Source organism: Sardina pilchardus, chromosome 18, assembly GCF_963854185.1.
Source record: "Sardina pilchardus chromosome 18, fSarPil1.1, whole genome shotgun sequence".
Taxonomy (NCBI): Eukaryota; Metazoa; Chordata; class Actinopteri; order Clupeiformes; family Clupeidae; genus Sardina; species Sardina pilchardus.
Window position 1 is genome coordinate 14,105,625 of NC_085011.1, and position 17,220 is coordinate 14,122,844.

At 49.2% G+C, this 17,220-nt stretch overlaps 1 protein-coding gene across 1 annotated transcript in view; it reads right to left on the reverse strand.

The window, feature by feature from the left end:
• The window catches only part of dlg5a (discs, large homolog 5a (Drosophila)), a 46,831-nt gene extending 31,350 nt beyond the window's left edge, over positions 1 to 15,481 (reverse strand). Inside the window, exons 1-6 of the mRNA XM_062519446.1 lie at positions 14,744 to 15,481; positions 7,040 to 7,108; positions 5,065 to 5,233; positions 4,263 to 4,406; positions 2,579 to 2,762; positions 122 to 381 (exon numbers count right to left, since the gene is read on the reverse strand). Of these exons, the coding sequence (XP_062375430.1) occupies positions 122 to 381; positions 2,579 to 2,762; positions 4,263 to 4,406; positions 5,065 to 5,233; positions 7,040 to 7,108; positions 14,744 to 15,041 (1,124 nt within the window). The 5' untranslated portion in view covers positions 15,042 to 15,481. The remainder of the gene's footprint in view (positions 1 to 121; positions 382 to 2,578; positions 2,763 to 4,262; positions 4,407 to 5,064; positions 5,234 to 7,039; positions 7,109 to 14,743) is intronic.
• Positions 15,482 to 17,220: the final 1,739 nt, after the last annotated feature.

Here is a 17,220-nt window from a genome sequence, read left to right on the forward strand (position 1 = left end):
TGGAGGTGGAGCACTGCTGCTGGTAGTGGATGTGGATGTGTGTGTGTGTGTGTGTGTGTGTGTGTGTGTGTGTGTGTGTGTGTGTGTGTGTGTGTGTGTGTGTGTGTGTGCGCTACTGTACCTCCTCATGGAGGTGGAGCACTGCTGCTGGTAGTGGATGGCCGAGTCGCGCTGCTTCATCAGCGTGTCCATCTGCTTCTGCAGCCTCCGCCGCTCCTCCTCGCTCTGCTCCAGCCGGCCGGTGTCCGTGTTGTGGCTGGCCACCAGCTCGCCGTAGCGCTGGCTCAGGCCATCGTACTCCTTCCGCAGCGCCTCCAGCTTGTCCATGGCCGTGTCGTACAGCTTGTTCAGCACCTCCGACGAGCCGTTCTCCCGCATGACCTGCGGGCCAGCAAAACACCGATCCAATGCTTCCATTATTGGACCACAGGAAAAGCCACATCACGACACTCACTGAACGATCCAATCCTTCCATTACAGCCATAGGAAAAGCCACATCACGACACTCACGGAACGATCCAATCCTTCCATTACAGCCATAGGAGAAGGCACACCACTCACTGAACATGCAGCCGTAGCTACGCCATTTTTTTTTAAGATTATTTTTTGGGCTTTTTATGCCTTTAATTGGACAGGACAGTAGAGAGAATGACAGGAAGCGAGTGGGAGAGAGAGCCAGGGTGGGATCCGGAAAGGACCACAGGGCGGGAATCAAACCCAGGTCGCCGGCGTGAGGTGCAGGTGCCCCAGGCCATTCGCGCCACGGCTGGGGCTGTAGCTACGCCATTTGACCCATGCACTGACTGTTCTACCAGGAGCAGTAAACAGTCCTGACTTTTCCTTGTTTTGTTTAATTACACAGAATCGGCAGCAGATGGCAACAACGGGTCAATGTGACAAATAACAAACACAGCCTTGTTGCCTTGTTTTGTGTGTACACGGGGCCTACACACATGCATATCGACGGCTGCAGCACGTCAACAGGAGAGGCTCTAGCCAGCCTATTCATAGAGGGAGCAGGGAATGAATGCCTGCCATGGTCTAAACACAGAGCTAGACTGCTGCGGCACAGCGTCCAGATCTCTGCTTAAGCCATTAGTCTAATTGGCCAATCTCGGGAGAGACACACAGCGCCCGTTTGATCTGGTAAGTCCTGAGGCACCTGACTGACCGCCGACTGATGTATCGGTGATTCCAACATGACGGCTATTGACTGGCAGTGCAGTAAGCATCTTACTGCCCTTCGGATAAGTCAGGGGGTTGTGCCCTTACTGGCTGACCTTCTGTGGGGGGGAGGGGGGGTGGGGGGGGGGGAAGAGTGCTTAGTATGCAGCTCTGGTGCGGGCTGTCGGAGCATGCCGAGGCCCCCTGGGACGAGCGAGGCCGGGCGCGGTGGGGGGGGGGGGGAGTGGGGAGGGGAGGGGAGGGGAGGGGAGGGGGGGGGAGGGTGTCGGTGACAGCATAACCACTGCTGACAGGTCAAGAGCATCAGCCTGCCATCACACTCACTTCACAGCACAAGGCACTCTCTCACTCTCACTCTCCTCAGCACTGATCAAACGCCAGCCAGCCGGCCAGCCAGCCAGCACGGCTCTCCACTGGGCAGGGGGGGGGGGATCTCAGCAGAGAAAGTGAGGGAGTGAATCTATCTACACTAGCTGGGATTAAAAGCACAGAGTGGAGTGGAGGTAAACTACTTAAGCTATCAGACTTTCCTGTTGCTCTTCTGACAACTATGACTTTCAAAGGGGAAGTGAAATGTCAGCTGTTCAAAGCAAAGCGCTACCCATATTCAGACACTGCTGTATGATTGGAGAGCTATATAAATACTTTATCATAATGAGAATACAAGAAGAAGAAACTGCCCAATTACTCTTCTCTACAAGAGACAATTACTCCCCCATTATTCTGCGTACATGCATAGTATTCAATACTGTATTCAGACTGATATGAACGTTCCATATAAAGAGTTGTGGCTGCACTGAAAAATACATGAAGACACGGATTCATGAAGCACATGTCTGTGATCAGACCCCTGGCCATGTAGAGAGGTGGAGAGGTGTGGGCTGGAGTGTGCGGAGCTAAAGATCATTAAGGACAGAGCAAGATACTTCATTAAGAAGCCACTTCCTGGAACCCGAATCGCAAGAGGGGGGGGGGGGGGGGTCAAAATCCCCCTATATGCAGAGCAGAGGCAACAGCAGAGGCAACAACTGTTCCATTGAAGTCTATGGGCATGACACACCCCTTTATGCAGAGGAAGTGATTCCAGTTTTGCGCCCATAGACATGGGGTGCCTCTCAACATGCCTCCTCGATCCTCGATGCTCGATCCTCGAGGGGCGTTCCCACTGATCTATAACTAACACTGAATAGACTATCCCATTGTTCCCCCCCCCCCCCCCCATCATTCTTTATGTAGATCAGTGAGGATCGAGGCCCGAGGAGCGAGGGAGGACGTATAAACGCTGCATGAGAGGCACCTATGAACTAGGACGGAGTATCTTGCTCCGCCCTTACTGATGTTTGGCGGAGCTGATCTGGGGTCTGTGTGTGTGTGTGTGTGTGTGTGTTCACACCTGTTGCTGCTGCAGCCTCATGTCGGCCACCTCCTTCTGGTCCTCGCCGTGGAGGCGCTTGAGCTCCTCGCAGCTCTGCTTCAGGTGGTTGTGCTCGCGCACCAGCTGCGTGCTGTCCCTCTTCATCAGCTCCAGCTCCTCCTTCATCTGGGCCTGCTCGCTCAGCACACGACTGTGCAGCATGCTGGGGACCGACACACACATGGACACACACACACACACACGTACACACACACACACGTATGGACACACACACACACACACGTACACACACAAACGTACACACACACAAACATACACACACGCACGCACGGACACGTACACACACACAAACATACACAGACGCGCACGGACACACACACACACATACACGGACACACACACACACACACACACACACACACACACACACATACACACACAGACACACACACGAAAACAGACAATCTGCAGTGAAAAATAAAGTACTGACAAGAAACATTACATGTTTATGTGGAACTGCTTCACATGAATAGATGGAAACACTTGTTTTGCAGCTATGGATTTGTTATACAGTTATGGATGAACATGTTTATGTAGATTTGTTTTACAGTTATGGACAAAGTTGTTTATGTCGATTTGTTTTACGCCAACAATGCATTCTAAAAAAAGCACTAGACTTAACCTGAAATAACCTGCTTGCGCTCATAACCTGATGATTTGGGGGCAGCAGTTGTGGTTGTAGTAATCACCGTCTCAGTGTTGAGGTAATCCTCTCATCTGGCCCGCAGGGTGTGTGTGTGTGTGTGTGTGTGTGTGTGTGTGTGTGTGTGTGTGTGTGTGAGTGTGAGTGTGAGTGTGTGTGCGTGCGTGCGTGCCCTGCTGTTCACTGACCTTCCGTGACTATATAATGTCTTGTGAGAGGGAAGAAAAACACCATCTACTTTGCCAACATGACAATAAACAAAGTACAAATAAACTGATGCAATCATTTTCAGTTCCTAAGGTTACAAATAGAGCAGACCAGGAGTTTGTCCCTGCTGACACCATGCACTGAAACACATGGTATTGGGTTTGCAGGATTAAACATGTTTACAGCTGATGGAGCACATATAAAATTCAATCAGAGAAACAATTTTTTGCTTTTTGTTTTTTAACAGAGACAGCAGATAGATCCAGTACATTAAGCATATAGATAATCCTCCAATTGATTTAATTGCAGAATTGAGCACTTATCCTGCCCTCCTCCGAATTGTGCAATGCCATAAAACTAATGATTTCTTAACTAATGAAAAATGACACACAAGTATACATACAGGTGTCGCTGTCTGTGTGTGTATCTCTTATGAGCCTTCTGAGTGTCTGTGTGTGACTAACTCTCTGGCTTCCCATGTGCTTGCAAAGAGCAGAGCAAGGCAAAGCAGATGTGCCCGTGCAAAAACCTTTTTCCCAGAATATTTGGGTCTTTCCTGATTGCCCTACTTCTAGATCCAAGAGTGGTGCCCTGGATGAGCGAGCATGTGTGTGTGTGTGTGTGTGTGTGTGTGTGTGTGTGTGTGTGGTGGCGTATGTGGTGGCGTGTGTGTGTGTGTGTGTGGTGGCGTGTGTGTGTGTGTCTGTATGTGTGTGTGTGGTGGCGTGCCGCAGCTGGAGAGGAGAGCGCGTGCGGTGCGGTGCGGGTGCGGCGCGGGTGCGGGCCACTCACTGGTAGAAGTCGGCCTCCTTGGCGGCCTCCTCGCAGCGCTTGAGGGTCTTGGTGTGCTGGTTCTGCAGCGCCTGCAGGTCGGCCATGGCCTTCATGCACTGCGACTTCAGACGCTCGTAGTCGTGGCTCGCTTTGGAGTTGGGCCTGTGGTCAGGGAGAGATGTGTGAGTCCGTGACACACCGCAGCGTCCACCCCCCCCGCCCCCTGCCCCCCCGTGGGCCTCAAGGGCAGCCCAATGTTAGCCCACATGAAACGGGGGCAAAGAGAGGCACCACCATCACACGCTGGAACTAACGAGTCGACAGCGGAGCCGAGGATCCATCTCTGTCTAAAACAATGGGCTTCCCTGAGTCACAGCGCCACGTGTGTGTGGAGAGCAAGCACCCACCTCCAGAAGGGCACTGCACACACATTAATCATTACATGAACAGACAATGCAGCAGGGACACACAGGGGACAGCCGATAGGGTTCGGTCCACCTTTGTCACCGTTTCAATGAATGAAGGTCATTTAATGGGGCAGTGGACGTGGGCGTCGGAACTTTGAAGAGGGTCTCGTCTATCTTGTGAAAGCCATTGTCATTGTTGTGTCTGTATTGTCATGTCTAAATGTACACTGTAGGCCTGGGGAGCATTGCAATTTTCAAATCCTGTGTATAACCTGTACATATGGTTTTGACAATAAAGCTAACTTGAACTTGACTGTGTATTGATTTCAAGGTGACGCGCCGGAGGAGGCATGAGTGAGATTTTACATAAGGCTCTCCTGCGCTCGCGTGGCGTGTGTTTTGGGCGACTTTACCTGCAGTCGTCGAAGGTGGTGCCAGGCGAGGCGAGTGCCAGACGCTTGCGCAGCTCGTCGCGCTCACGGGTCACCTGCCTCAGCTGGAACAGGACGGTGTCCAGGCTCTCGCTCGTCTGCCGGTTGTCGTTGAGGGCGGGCGGCGGTGACGAGGCTTTACCCGTGGTATCTGCAACAATGAGCACGTCACCGATGGCAATGCCCGGGAATCCGACCCCACCCCCCCACGCCAACACACACGCACACCAACAGTTGGCTCAGGGCTTCTGTTCTTCCCTGAATTCGTTAAACTGTGACTTTCCATTAGCAAAAAAATGAGCATATGCACACAAGCAACTGAAATTTACAAGAGGAAAAGGTCAAACTACATATTTACAACACATTATGTAAAACACAACCTTAAGTCAACTAACAGAGCAAGAAAATTCATTTTTAATCTCAGCCTCCGCCATGACAAATATTTAGGGAATTACTGATTTTGTGCAGCCAAAATGATAATAATCTTTTCCTGTCCAAAAAAAGATGAACTACATATTGAATGCTGGATTAGTTCCCTTGTATCTCTGTTTTCAGTCATATAATCTATTCTTGACTGTCTAAGCCCTAATTCAAGCTTTCATCACTCTTATGTCTTGCATCAAAGAGCATATCCAATTCTGTTGTGGCTGGGTCTTTTTCTGACTGTTGGACAGATCCGAGCATCTGCCTCCTATTCTCTCTGCACTGATGAAGTTCGATGTTTTTCAGTCGTCCTTGAGCTAGTCAGTATGCTGGACTGCACTCAGCCTTTCCAACGTTTGGCCAGAAAGGAGGGAAAGGAGGAGAAGATGGGACAGGGAGTCTGGAGGGGGGGGGGGGGTTGAGCGGCTGTCCTTAAAAGCACAAGTGACAAGTGAGGATGTTTTCCCCCCCACCGTCCCCCTGCTTTCAGTCTGGAGCCGTCAGGGCTGCCCGAGAGCCCAGTGGGGCCCACAGAGGCCTTGTTTGTTTCCCTGACGCCAGGCTTTCTCCCGGCCCCGCAGTGCCCCAACACAAGACTGCTGAGTCACTAGGAGAGAGAGGAGTAGGGAAGAGAGCAAGAGAGGGAGGGAGAGAGAGAGAGAGAGAGAGGGGGGGGAGAGAGGGAGAGAGGGAGAGGGAGAAAGAGAGAGAGAGAGAGAGAGAGGGGGAGAGAGAGGGAGAGAGGGAGAAAGGGTGGGGGAGAGGAGTAGGACAGGGAGAGAGGGAACGTGAAAGAGAGAGAGAGGAGTAGGACAGGGAGAGAAGGAGAAAGAGAGAGAGGGAGAGAGCAAGAGAGAGACTTGTGTCCCACTGTCAACACCCCCTTCCTAACACACACACACACACACACACATCGCACAAGCGTGACTCACACCTCCACTTCCTGCGTGCGGTGGTGATGGATGCGGAGCGGAGCGTGGAGGTAGAGCACCAGAGTGCCACGTGGAGTGTCACGGCTGACGCTGATGTGCACAGCTTGCTGCAGCAGCACATGAGCTGATTAACTGAGCGCCGACGTGCGAAACACACACAGCGCTCGGCGGTCAGACCGGGGCGGACACCGAAGGACGGCCTCCGCCAGCCCGACCGGGGCGATGCTCTCGTTATGAGCTTAGACGAAGCCTCGCAATCAATTATTTACAGAAATTAACCAGTCGTCTGATTAAGGCTGTGAAGCCGCGGCTGCATTTAAACCTCCCTTGGGTTGGTGGGGGAAGTAATGGGCTGCGAGGCTTGTGTGCAGTGTGTGTGTGTGTGTGTGTGTGTGTGTGTGTCTGTGGCTGTGCTGGCGGGGCAGAGCAGAGCGGCGACAAGGTCAAGAGTTCGCCTCACTGGGAGCACCGGCGCTGAGGACGTAGGCCTCCGTAGGCAGTGGGAGTCGGCCTGGATATACCGACGCTCCACGACTCAATGGGAAATCATGTTGGCATGGCCAGCTCTGATGGACCTCACACACACACATACAGGTACTCACCCACGCTGCTGAGGGAACTGCTGCTCTCCGAGTCCGATGGCATGGTGGACAGCACACTGTTGGTGGACCCTGTGGGGGGGACAAAAAAATAAAATGGAACTTGAGAAAAAGACTGCACGAAGATCAAAGTTTTCCTCATTCCGTAAGATCTGTTTTTGTGGAGCCAACTTTTGTCCTGGATGCACTTTTACTTTTAGATGTAGTCCGCGGCACCCTCCGCACAAATGTGAGCGGATTTACCCAAGCTTCTCCTAAAAAATAATGAGAGGAGAAAAATGTCCATTTCCCTGAAGCTGGCTGTGCCCATTCTGTGCCCATTTCTTTTTAATGTCATTAATCAGGTGGGCAGCGGGGGGCATTAAAACGTCCTCAAACTGCGCCCGGGCCCTTCACAGCCGAGAGCCGAGAGCAGCGCTGATGACGGGCCTGCAGTCGTGACAAGGACAGAGCTAATTATCAGCGCTGGGCCGCGCTGGGCCGCGCCGGCGCTGGACCGGAGCTGGGCCGGGCCTGGGCCAGTCTGTGGCAGCGCCCGCAGCACTGACGCGGAGCCGCGGCCGTTTCATCTGAAAAATCTCCATTTCCCTGAAGCTGGCTGTGCCCACTTCCCTGAAGCTGGCTGTGCCCATTCTGTGCCCATTTCTTTTTAATGGCATTAATCAGGTGGGCAGCGGGGGCATTAAAACGTCCTCAATGGGCATTAAAGCGGGGGCATTAAAACGTCCTCAAACTGTGCCCGGGCCCTTCACAGCCGAGAGCCGAGAGCAGCGCTGATGACGGGCCTGCAGTCGTGACAAGGACAGAGCTAATTATCAGCGCTGGGCTGCGCGGCGCTGGGCTGGGTCTGCGCCGGGGCTGGGACGGTCTGTGGTGGCGCCCGCAGCACTGACGCGGAGCCGCGGTCGTTTCATCTGGCTCTGGCTCTTTTTCGGAGGAGTCGGGGGCTTCGCTTTGATTCGGCGTCGTTATCAGATACCGAGGAGGAAAATCAATCAGCGGGGGGAAGGAAACACTCTGGATGGAAGCTGGAGGAGAGAGAGCTATCGCCGCTGGATCTTCACTCGCCGTGGCTGGAGACGACGGGATAGGGCCTCGAATATGAGAGCCAGGCTATTTTTACGCGCACGTGCGACGCATGCGACTTTGGAAAGAGGCGGCACAAAAAAAAGAAATTGTGCATTCTGCGCAGCAGCCTAATCCACAGAATGTCTGGAACATATCAGGAGAGTACGCGGAACAGAATTATCAGCTCAGACTCAAACTTAAAGATAGCATCTTCAAAGATTACAAAAGGCCGAGAGTAGAAACATCTGATCTCTGATAACCTTGCAAATAAATTGCCTTTAAACTGCTTTGCATGTCTGCTGAAGCAGTAAACGAAATACATTCTCATTCCTTGATCAGGGTCAGAGGCATTATCCTCTTTCCCACTGTCCATTCATTATCAATAGCAATTAGCATTAGCCTCATTCCCAGCAAGGCGATCATTTGCAAACATGCTGACCACATCGATAAAGCCAGCGTCCACCGTCCACTGCCAGAGCTATGTCACCATCTGCAGGATTCACATCCTGCCTTCCGTGCCCACATGCCTGACCGTGACGTTAGTGGCTCAGACACCAGCTTTCACTTTCCTCTACACGTGGTGACAGGCTGGACATAAGGGAGGCAAGTCAAAATGTACTGCTACGAGAGCAACCAAATCTGAACAGGATCTGATGGTTAAATAAGATTTCATTAGACCTCTACAATTGTGGGGCTTTTTTTTATTATTTTTTTTATCACATGGAGATGCCTCGTGTGAAACACAGGGCAATATTCTGTTTGCAGATCAAGATGCCACAGAGATAACAAAGGCCTAGCTTAAGTAGGTCAGGAAAGTCAGGCTTTGCCTCAGGGTTGCTGTTCGTGCAATGCCTCGGTTGTGTTGCCTGCATTGTATTGCCTCCTAGTCCAACAGTTGTTTCAGGCAACGAGACTATATCCCCCCCCCCCACCCCATCAACACAGATAGGGTATGACATGCGTTGCCATGGCAAATCATACGGAACATTAAAGTCGACTGTATGGCTCGACAAAATAAATAAATAAAAGACAGAACAAAGGCAGACTGGCAGCGAAGACGAGCAAGGCTTTCTCAAAAAGGGCAACTCTGGGTTGAGAGGGGTGCTGATGGAAGAAGTTAAATAATGGATGAGTTCGAGTCTTGCTTTTAAAGCTTTTTCGGGAGCACTAATCCAAAAATATATATCTATCCTCCTGGCTTGATAAGCTGCAAGAATCTGATTTTTTAGCATGACTGACTTACTGTGCTATCCCAAAATCTTATCAAATCTAAATAATCTGATTCAAGCCCCGCGTCCCTAAGAAGCAAAAAGCGCACATCTCTAAGATCGTTTGCTACCCAAAAATAACACCACATTTCTGCTTACTTCTTTTTTCCCCCCACTGAAGCTCAGCTGCTAGTCTGCATTAACTAACTGTCAGATTTGCTCATTGTCAGCGAGCTGCCTTACTCCTGATGCCGGGGCTAGCGAATGTGGCTGCGAGGGTGGGGGTTGGGGGGTGGGGGGGTGTTGCTGAGCTGACAAACGATTCCATTTACCCACGTCTCCATGCCACTAAATCGAAGTGACTTTGGCCGAGATCCTGCTCTGCTGTAGGAGCCTCTGCTTTTTGATTAAATCTGGACAGAGGCCAGCTCCCCTGCCCCGGTGCTGCTCTGAGAGAGACCGACCGACCGCAGTCTGCCACGGGAGGGCCCCGGCCAAGCCGGACCGAGGTGGCCGTATATCACGCCTGCGAAATCAGCCGGTCTTTGTTCCACCACGCAGTGGGACACGCAACACACTCTTCCCCATGAGGCCGGCATGGCAAGTCTGTGGCACCCACCCGCGGGGGCAAAGGTTCACAGGCGTTGGCCAATGGAGGATGGGTGGAGAGCATGTGACGGCAGTGTTTACAGTGGTTCAGATGAGGATCAGGAAGAGCGGACGGCACACAGAGATAGTGAGCTAAGCTCAAATGCCGTCTTAAGCAGAGAGCTGCCAGACATTAGCCTACTAGTACCTCAGACTGCAAGCCTTTAAAGCAGTCAACTCTGAAGGTGGTGGGTGACTGCTTTCATAAGTCAGCTAGTCTAGTCTGGAACGCGTTTAGTTTCAAAACAGAAGTCTTCAAGACAGTTTCAGAGGGAAACATGCTTGACTCAAAATGAAATTATTGCCAAATTGAAAAATGGGCTCTGCGGAGTTCAACAGCACTTGACCCGTGACCACAACAGCCTCGTCTGTGGGCATATGGTGCTGCTGAGCAGCTGACCACATCCTGCACTGGAGGCACTTCAAGCGAGTACCACATCAAACCACATCAAACCACAAAGCCACTTGAAAGGGAAAGCGCCATCTCATAGTCATACCCAATGCATCACCGTCTCCGACTCAATGAATCACTCTGACACAATCACTGCCTGCCGGGACAGAGAATCTATAGACCCAACCTAAAAAGCCTACAAAAATAGCAATGAAAGGATATACAAAAATACAGTTCTGACATAACAAAAAAAAATGGATCTTTTACATTAATCAAGTATATGTAAATTGACACATAAAAGAGCTCAGAATTATAGTTTCAAGGTTAGACCAGTTCCTGCTCTTTAGAGCTCTGCTACTGAACAACTCACCCACTGACACACCCTGAATGAACTCTGCTGCATGGTACATCTGTAGGGCTAAAGCTCATGCTTAGCAAATGGTGTTTGATGTCAGCTAAGCCACACAACACAACAAGACAAGTCTTCCCCAGCACTGTGAATTAGCTACGTATTCAGCCTGCTTCACCATGTAGACCACTGTCAGACAGGATCAATCTCTCGCTGTCCCCCAGGGCCATGGCAACCCAGTCATCAGCACTAGAACCCAACTGGTTATTTCCATTAGCCTACTTCCTGGTCCCCGCTTACACAGTGGCACTTCCTGAGTCTTCCACAGCAATTAAGAGGCCTGAGAACACTGCAAATGAGGACTGTTTCGAAGGCACCACTTCCTGGACACAGTGACACTAAATGCTGGTTGCCAGGCTAACCCATCCCAGTTGACAAGCATAATGGGCTAGTGAGCCCTGCTACATATTGCCTATGAAAAAACTGTGGTTTCCCAGGCATCTCGACTCGCTTTTATTTGTTCACCTGCAAAACCTCCTGCAAAAATGTGGCCACCATGCACACACAGGTTGAATTGGTGAGGCTCTTTTGCATGAGGAGACTGAAATAATGATGTGTTGCGTTCACACCTTCCAACGGCTGAGAAATCAATATAGCTTGATCCAGCCTGAACATGCTTGCACCATTAGTGCCACATGGGTTTCCATCCAACTCGTTTATTGAATCCCATTAGTGACAACACCTCCAGCTCTGGGAAAACAACCATTTCTCAAGACCAATGGGACCTGGGGACACGCATTCATCTCCTGGTCAGCTCCAAGACAATATTTACTTCCTGACCATTAGATGGCACCCCAAAACAGAGAAATCAAGTCTCTGCATTGCTCTCGTTAACTTTAATACCCACATTTCTATTAGGCCTCATGTGTCTTATTTGAAGTCACTCACTGTGCCAAAACATCATTGCAATCACTGTTGTGTTGTTTTATTGTTGTTTTTTTTCTAACATCCACAAGGCATACGAGCCGACCAGAGAGCCCTGCAAAATGAAACCTCTCTGGCGATGCGAATGAAATGATGTCCCGCGGGGCTTTTGGCAGGGGAGGACGGGGCACGGCTGAGGAGAGACACTTGAATATTTAAGACGAAGAGTGCCTTCGTGTGACAGACTATAGCTCACTCACGTCTACTGGGGCTAATGCACTGGGATGCAACTTGACAGTCCCTCTTGGTTGGTAAACAGGGCGAGCTGCTGAATGAGCACTTTGGGGGCAGCTAAAACTTAAAACAAAAGGCCTGTTGTCTCTGGCCCGGGCTCTCCATTTGACTGCGAGGAGGAGTAACCAGTTGGCCCGGTGTCCAAAAAGGCCTCATGTGGAACAACTGCTTGAGTCATTGAAATGGAAATGAATAGCGCCGGGAGACAGTCATATTTCATAGGGCCTGCTCCCGGGCCGGGGGACAGAGCAATAACAGACTATAGGTCAGTGCAGTGCAGTGTGCTCGGGGCTGATGGCATGCACGGAGCACATGGGGTGCACAGCATAATCAACTATCTGCTCAAATGCGAGCAGCAATCCATTACATATTGCAGATTAGTCTTTAAAACTCTTACAACCAGATTGTCTGTACACGTGCATGCATACAGTACGTGCGCACATGCACCGACAATTACTCAACCAAGAATTCAAATTACGCTCTGAAAACTGTCAGCACGGCTTACTTAGCCAGAGATTCATTTGCGAAATTGATTTTTGTGTCTCCGTTAAATGCAACTGATGTCTGACCCGTGGGGAAAATATACGGGTTTGGGACGTTAGCAATGTGAGCATCCCTCAGCACTCTATTAACACGCCGCTCGCTCGGCCCAGTTCCTGGAGGTGCCATACTGCGAGGTGAAGAGGAGCCGTGAACCAGCCAACAGTGCCCCTCCTCCACTGCTGCGGGAGGGAGGCAGAGAGGGAGGGAGGCAGGGAGGGAGGCAGGGAGGCGTTTGCACTGGGGCTTCAGCACTAGCGTCAGTGGTCTGCTCCATGAGGGCAGGCCCTGGCAGTGAAACGAAACAGAGCCTGCTGAAAACGCAGCACGAGAAAATAACTTCAGAGAGAGGAGGCTGCTATCAGAGTACCTCATCACCAACACACACACACATGCGCGCACACACACACACACACACAAAGCCCTTTCATCCAACTGCTCTGTGAGGAGGGAGCTAAGGCTCATCTTAAGTTTCGCACCAGCATGCTAAGGCGCAGTAAACACACCACCCGAAAAGATAATGAAAAGGGGGAAAAAAAAAAAAAAAGTGTGAGAGAAAAAGAAAATACCTTTCAGCCAAAATCAGAGTAAGCCTGGGTGCAGGAGCACTGATAGAGATGGCTGCTGAGGCATGATAATACACATCTGACTGAAAGAGCTTAGAACACGAACGGACGTAATCCTCCCGAGATGAATAAGCAAGGACTGTCTGACGGAAATGTACTACCACTCAGGGGAACACTTAAAAAGAATAGCATTTCACTGTACTGCATATGTGATCAGAGCAGCCAGTTAAACATCCAAGGGGGGAAAAGACTGCAGCCCAAGCTGTGCAGAAGCATCTCTCTAACATGCTTGTCTGAAGGCACTTGCGCTCGGAGGTTGTGACTCAAGCAGAAGCATGCTGTGAAATGGAGAGAGACTAAGAGCCGTGATCAGAGATGACAAGCATGGTGCTGCAGGAAGCTCTAATCCACGGTCACGGGCACAGGCACAGGCAGAGGCAGGACTATGAGCAGTCAGCAGTGGCTCATTCTACTCCTCCTGCCTGCACAGAAAAGGCACACAAGGGCTGTGCTATTGATCAGAGAAGAGGGAAGCTACACCCGTTCTCCCTCAGTGCCACCTCGTCACATCTTTCCACCGTGTGTGTCTGAGTCGGTGTCAGGTGACTGACAATGCAGGATCAGCACGAGGGGGCGTCTTTAAATTTTGGTCATAAAAGGGAATTAATTATTAACACAGTATCCGCCTCATGATCAAACCGCAGACACGCTAGTGCAAGTTGGCAGGCGGATGGCTGTCAAAACAGCTACTGTTGACAGCTCACCAGTAGCAAGGCCATTTTAGAGGACTGTGAAGGTCTGTAGGAATGCACTGTATGGAATTATCAGCATGGCATATGCAAGCCTGCTCAGATCAATATGCTATGGCATGGCGAGCACAGGTTTCCATGGAAACAAGTCAGGCAATCTCATGTGAGGACATGTATGGGAAGCTGGTGGATTGAACATGTGTGAGCCAGCGTAGTGGGCTCGGTTTCCTAGCGGTGTTCTTGCAATAGTGGATCTATTTTCCAGTGAATAAATCACATTGCACAAGCAATGTTTTTATTTATATTTTTGCTCTATATGTATGCACAAAGATAAGGACACACACTAAAGGAACAGTTAGTTCTATTTGTGCCCCCTGGATTAGAATTCCAGCAGGGAGCAGCAGCATTATGAGAGTGGAGGGGCTTTATAGGAACACCCCTGATAGAGGGGGGGTTGTACAATTTAAGGATTCCACTTGCAAAGTGATATAAGCTGCGAAGATAAATACTCTTTGGAAATGGATAAAAGACTGTAAGCTGCAAGCTCAGGCACTTAATATAATTGGATAGCATTAATTGCAGAGCAGTTAATATCAGAGCAGGCTACTTTTCAGAATGTCACACAAAGCTTGGTTAGCATGCTGCCATCAGTCCCGAGACTTGTGTACAGCGTGACAGGGGAAGACCAGAAGAAAAACACATGGCAATTGTGTATGCACACTGTGCGCACATTCATATGCTAGAAGGTCGAGGGTTCATTGCTTATTTATGCCATAGAGAGGGTTTATAAGGGGCATAAGACCCTACATGCACAGTATGTTTATATCATATCAAACAAACTCATGTATTGATTATTAGGATGTGGTTGTACATGCACATGTTCATGTCCAGTAAACACGCGTGCGGATGAGAAGCCTCTGCAGCTCTCACATCATGGTCTTAGTTGGGATGCTGCTTGTTGGCGACTTACCAGAATGGTCCACAGGTCCACCCCCGTTGGTGAAGAGGGCAGAGTACAGGTGAGGGTACGTCTTCTCCAGTGCCACACACAGGTCCAGGAAATGGTCGCTCTCCTTGTTCATCAGCATCTTCAAAAGCTGCTCCACTTTCTCGGTGCTGGATGAACAGTTCTGATCCAACTCGTACCTCTCCCGTTGACTGAGAGTACCGGATTTGGTCAGTAACTCTATCAACCGGTCTGCGTCGGTGATGGACTTTAGCAAGTTCTGGTGGCATTGGTCTAACAACTCTTTGTGCTTTGGCTCCATTGCAGTTCGTGTAGTTCCTTAGCTAACCAGCTAGCTTGCTATCGGTAGCTACCCTAGCCTCGCCTCTAATTCTAAAACGAACCCGATAACAAAGCAAGAACTTTCTTCTTTCCGGTCACTTGTGGATTTTCGACACCTCAGCCATGTTATTGGATGACACAGTACGCCAGATTTTTATTATACATACAAAAAGGCACAAGAAGCCATATTTGTTGCCCAAGGCTGTTGACTGCACTAAACAGCGATACATTTTCTCAGCTTACTTACGTCTCGCAACTTCGTCCATTTTGTCTTGCAATTTAACTGAGAGCGCAACCACCCTTCTTCATATTTTCTTCTTGGCCATTTATAACACACTATGCCACCTCAACTGATACAAAAACTACCGCAACTCTCCTAGCGTTCCCCACTCAAACTGTATGCTCCGCCATGTCTCGGCAGCTGAGCAGCTGCTACACGCTGTCAATCAAGTCACCCTACAATATCCATGTAAGGTAAAAGGGGCGGGGTTTTACACAGACACACCTGGTTTTCTAGTGGGCGTACACCACGTTCTGCTAATATTTTTTGTTTTAGGAGCAGCATGGACATCACGACTTTTAACTACCCAGTTCAGGCGAACTCTGTGTAGGATAAAAACTAGTAGGCATGCAGAGCTTTTTCAGTAAAGGCTGTCTGCATGCCTGACAGTATTGTTCTTTGCTGTTACAGTTGGCTAGTAAGACAAGGAGGCCTAACACAAATGAATGAATGAATTGATGAAAAACAGTATCATCCCCTGTGACTTTTGAAACTAGGAACAATGAAGATGTTTTATATGTTGCATGTTGCATTTGTTGTTACATGTTGCGTATTTATGTGTCATTGTTATTAGGCTGTCCATGAAGCACAGACAATAAGAAGAAATCACAATCATACAAGGCCATTAGAAGGGCAATATGGAAAGAGTTCTTAGCATATTGTTACACTCTGCCAATGTCAATTCGGCTACTCTGAGAAGATCCCTTGGTAGAATCTGTTTTCGATGCAGCAGCTGCTATCATATGTTTTTAAACAAGGCTGCATTAGCTGTAAATCACTGATAGGCCTACTCTTAACTCCTTACCTGCAAATATAAACCAGCTTATATCAGACAAATGTCTGCCTTAAGATGATGTGAATCTGTAAGGAGTTGATAGCCACCAGACAGAGCATGTCATTCCCAAAGAAGATGGTTGGCCTGCAGCTAATTAAATAATTAATCATTGCATAATTAATCATAGTCATTTAGTTTATTTCTTGTGTTTTGCTTTTATGAAGTCATGCAGTCGGTATTGCAGTCACTCTGTTCATCTGTCTGCGCCACACAGTTCACAGCACTTCAATTCACTATATCCAATCACCAGCTAAAGTCCCCATACCAGGACCAGCATTGGTTCAATCCATGTCATTACACAAGACAAATTAAACACAAGCTGATTCAACATGATTTTTTTATCAAGCAGAAATGTGGGGGTTCATGCCCATGGATGCCAAGGTACAGATGTGGTTTTAAATTTTATGTGGATGAGAATGGATTAGAAAGACTTCAAAAGAGCTATTGTGAGGTACCCAACAGATGCTGCAAAGAGCCAGCAAGAGAACAGTCAGTTTAGAGGTCTAAAAATAACCCTAAAGCTGCATCATTATTCATGCAGAAATGATTGCTAGAAGAGCATCTCATTCTGATTGCCATGTTGGTATTTGACAAAACGAAGCCTTGAATGGTTCAAAGATGTTAAGTGATTCACCAGTATGTTTGCCACCATGAGGTGATCAGAACAGCTAAGTCCACCAGGCAGATATATTAATACACCTTTGGGATCGTCAAGGGCTCACAAATCGCAGTGGTATGTGCATCTCAAAGGTTACTTATCACTACAGGCAAGATGTACACATACCAACCATGCAGTGACTGATTTGTGCATTGCAGGACCCCAGTGGGCTTTAAGGGATTCTAAAACTACAAATACAATTGATCTAGTGTATTAAACATTATGTCCTGAAATTCAATTGCAGAACTAATCAACAAAAACAACCACACATTCGTTTCAGTTTTCTGCATGGGGACTGACTATTGAGGACCGTTATTTTTATAGACTACCTTTTTTTAAAAGACAATCTGCAGGTTAAATCAAATCCCAACAAGATGGGAACTCTC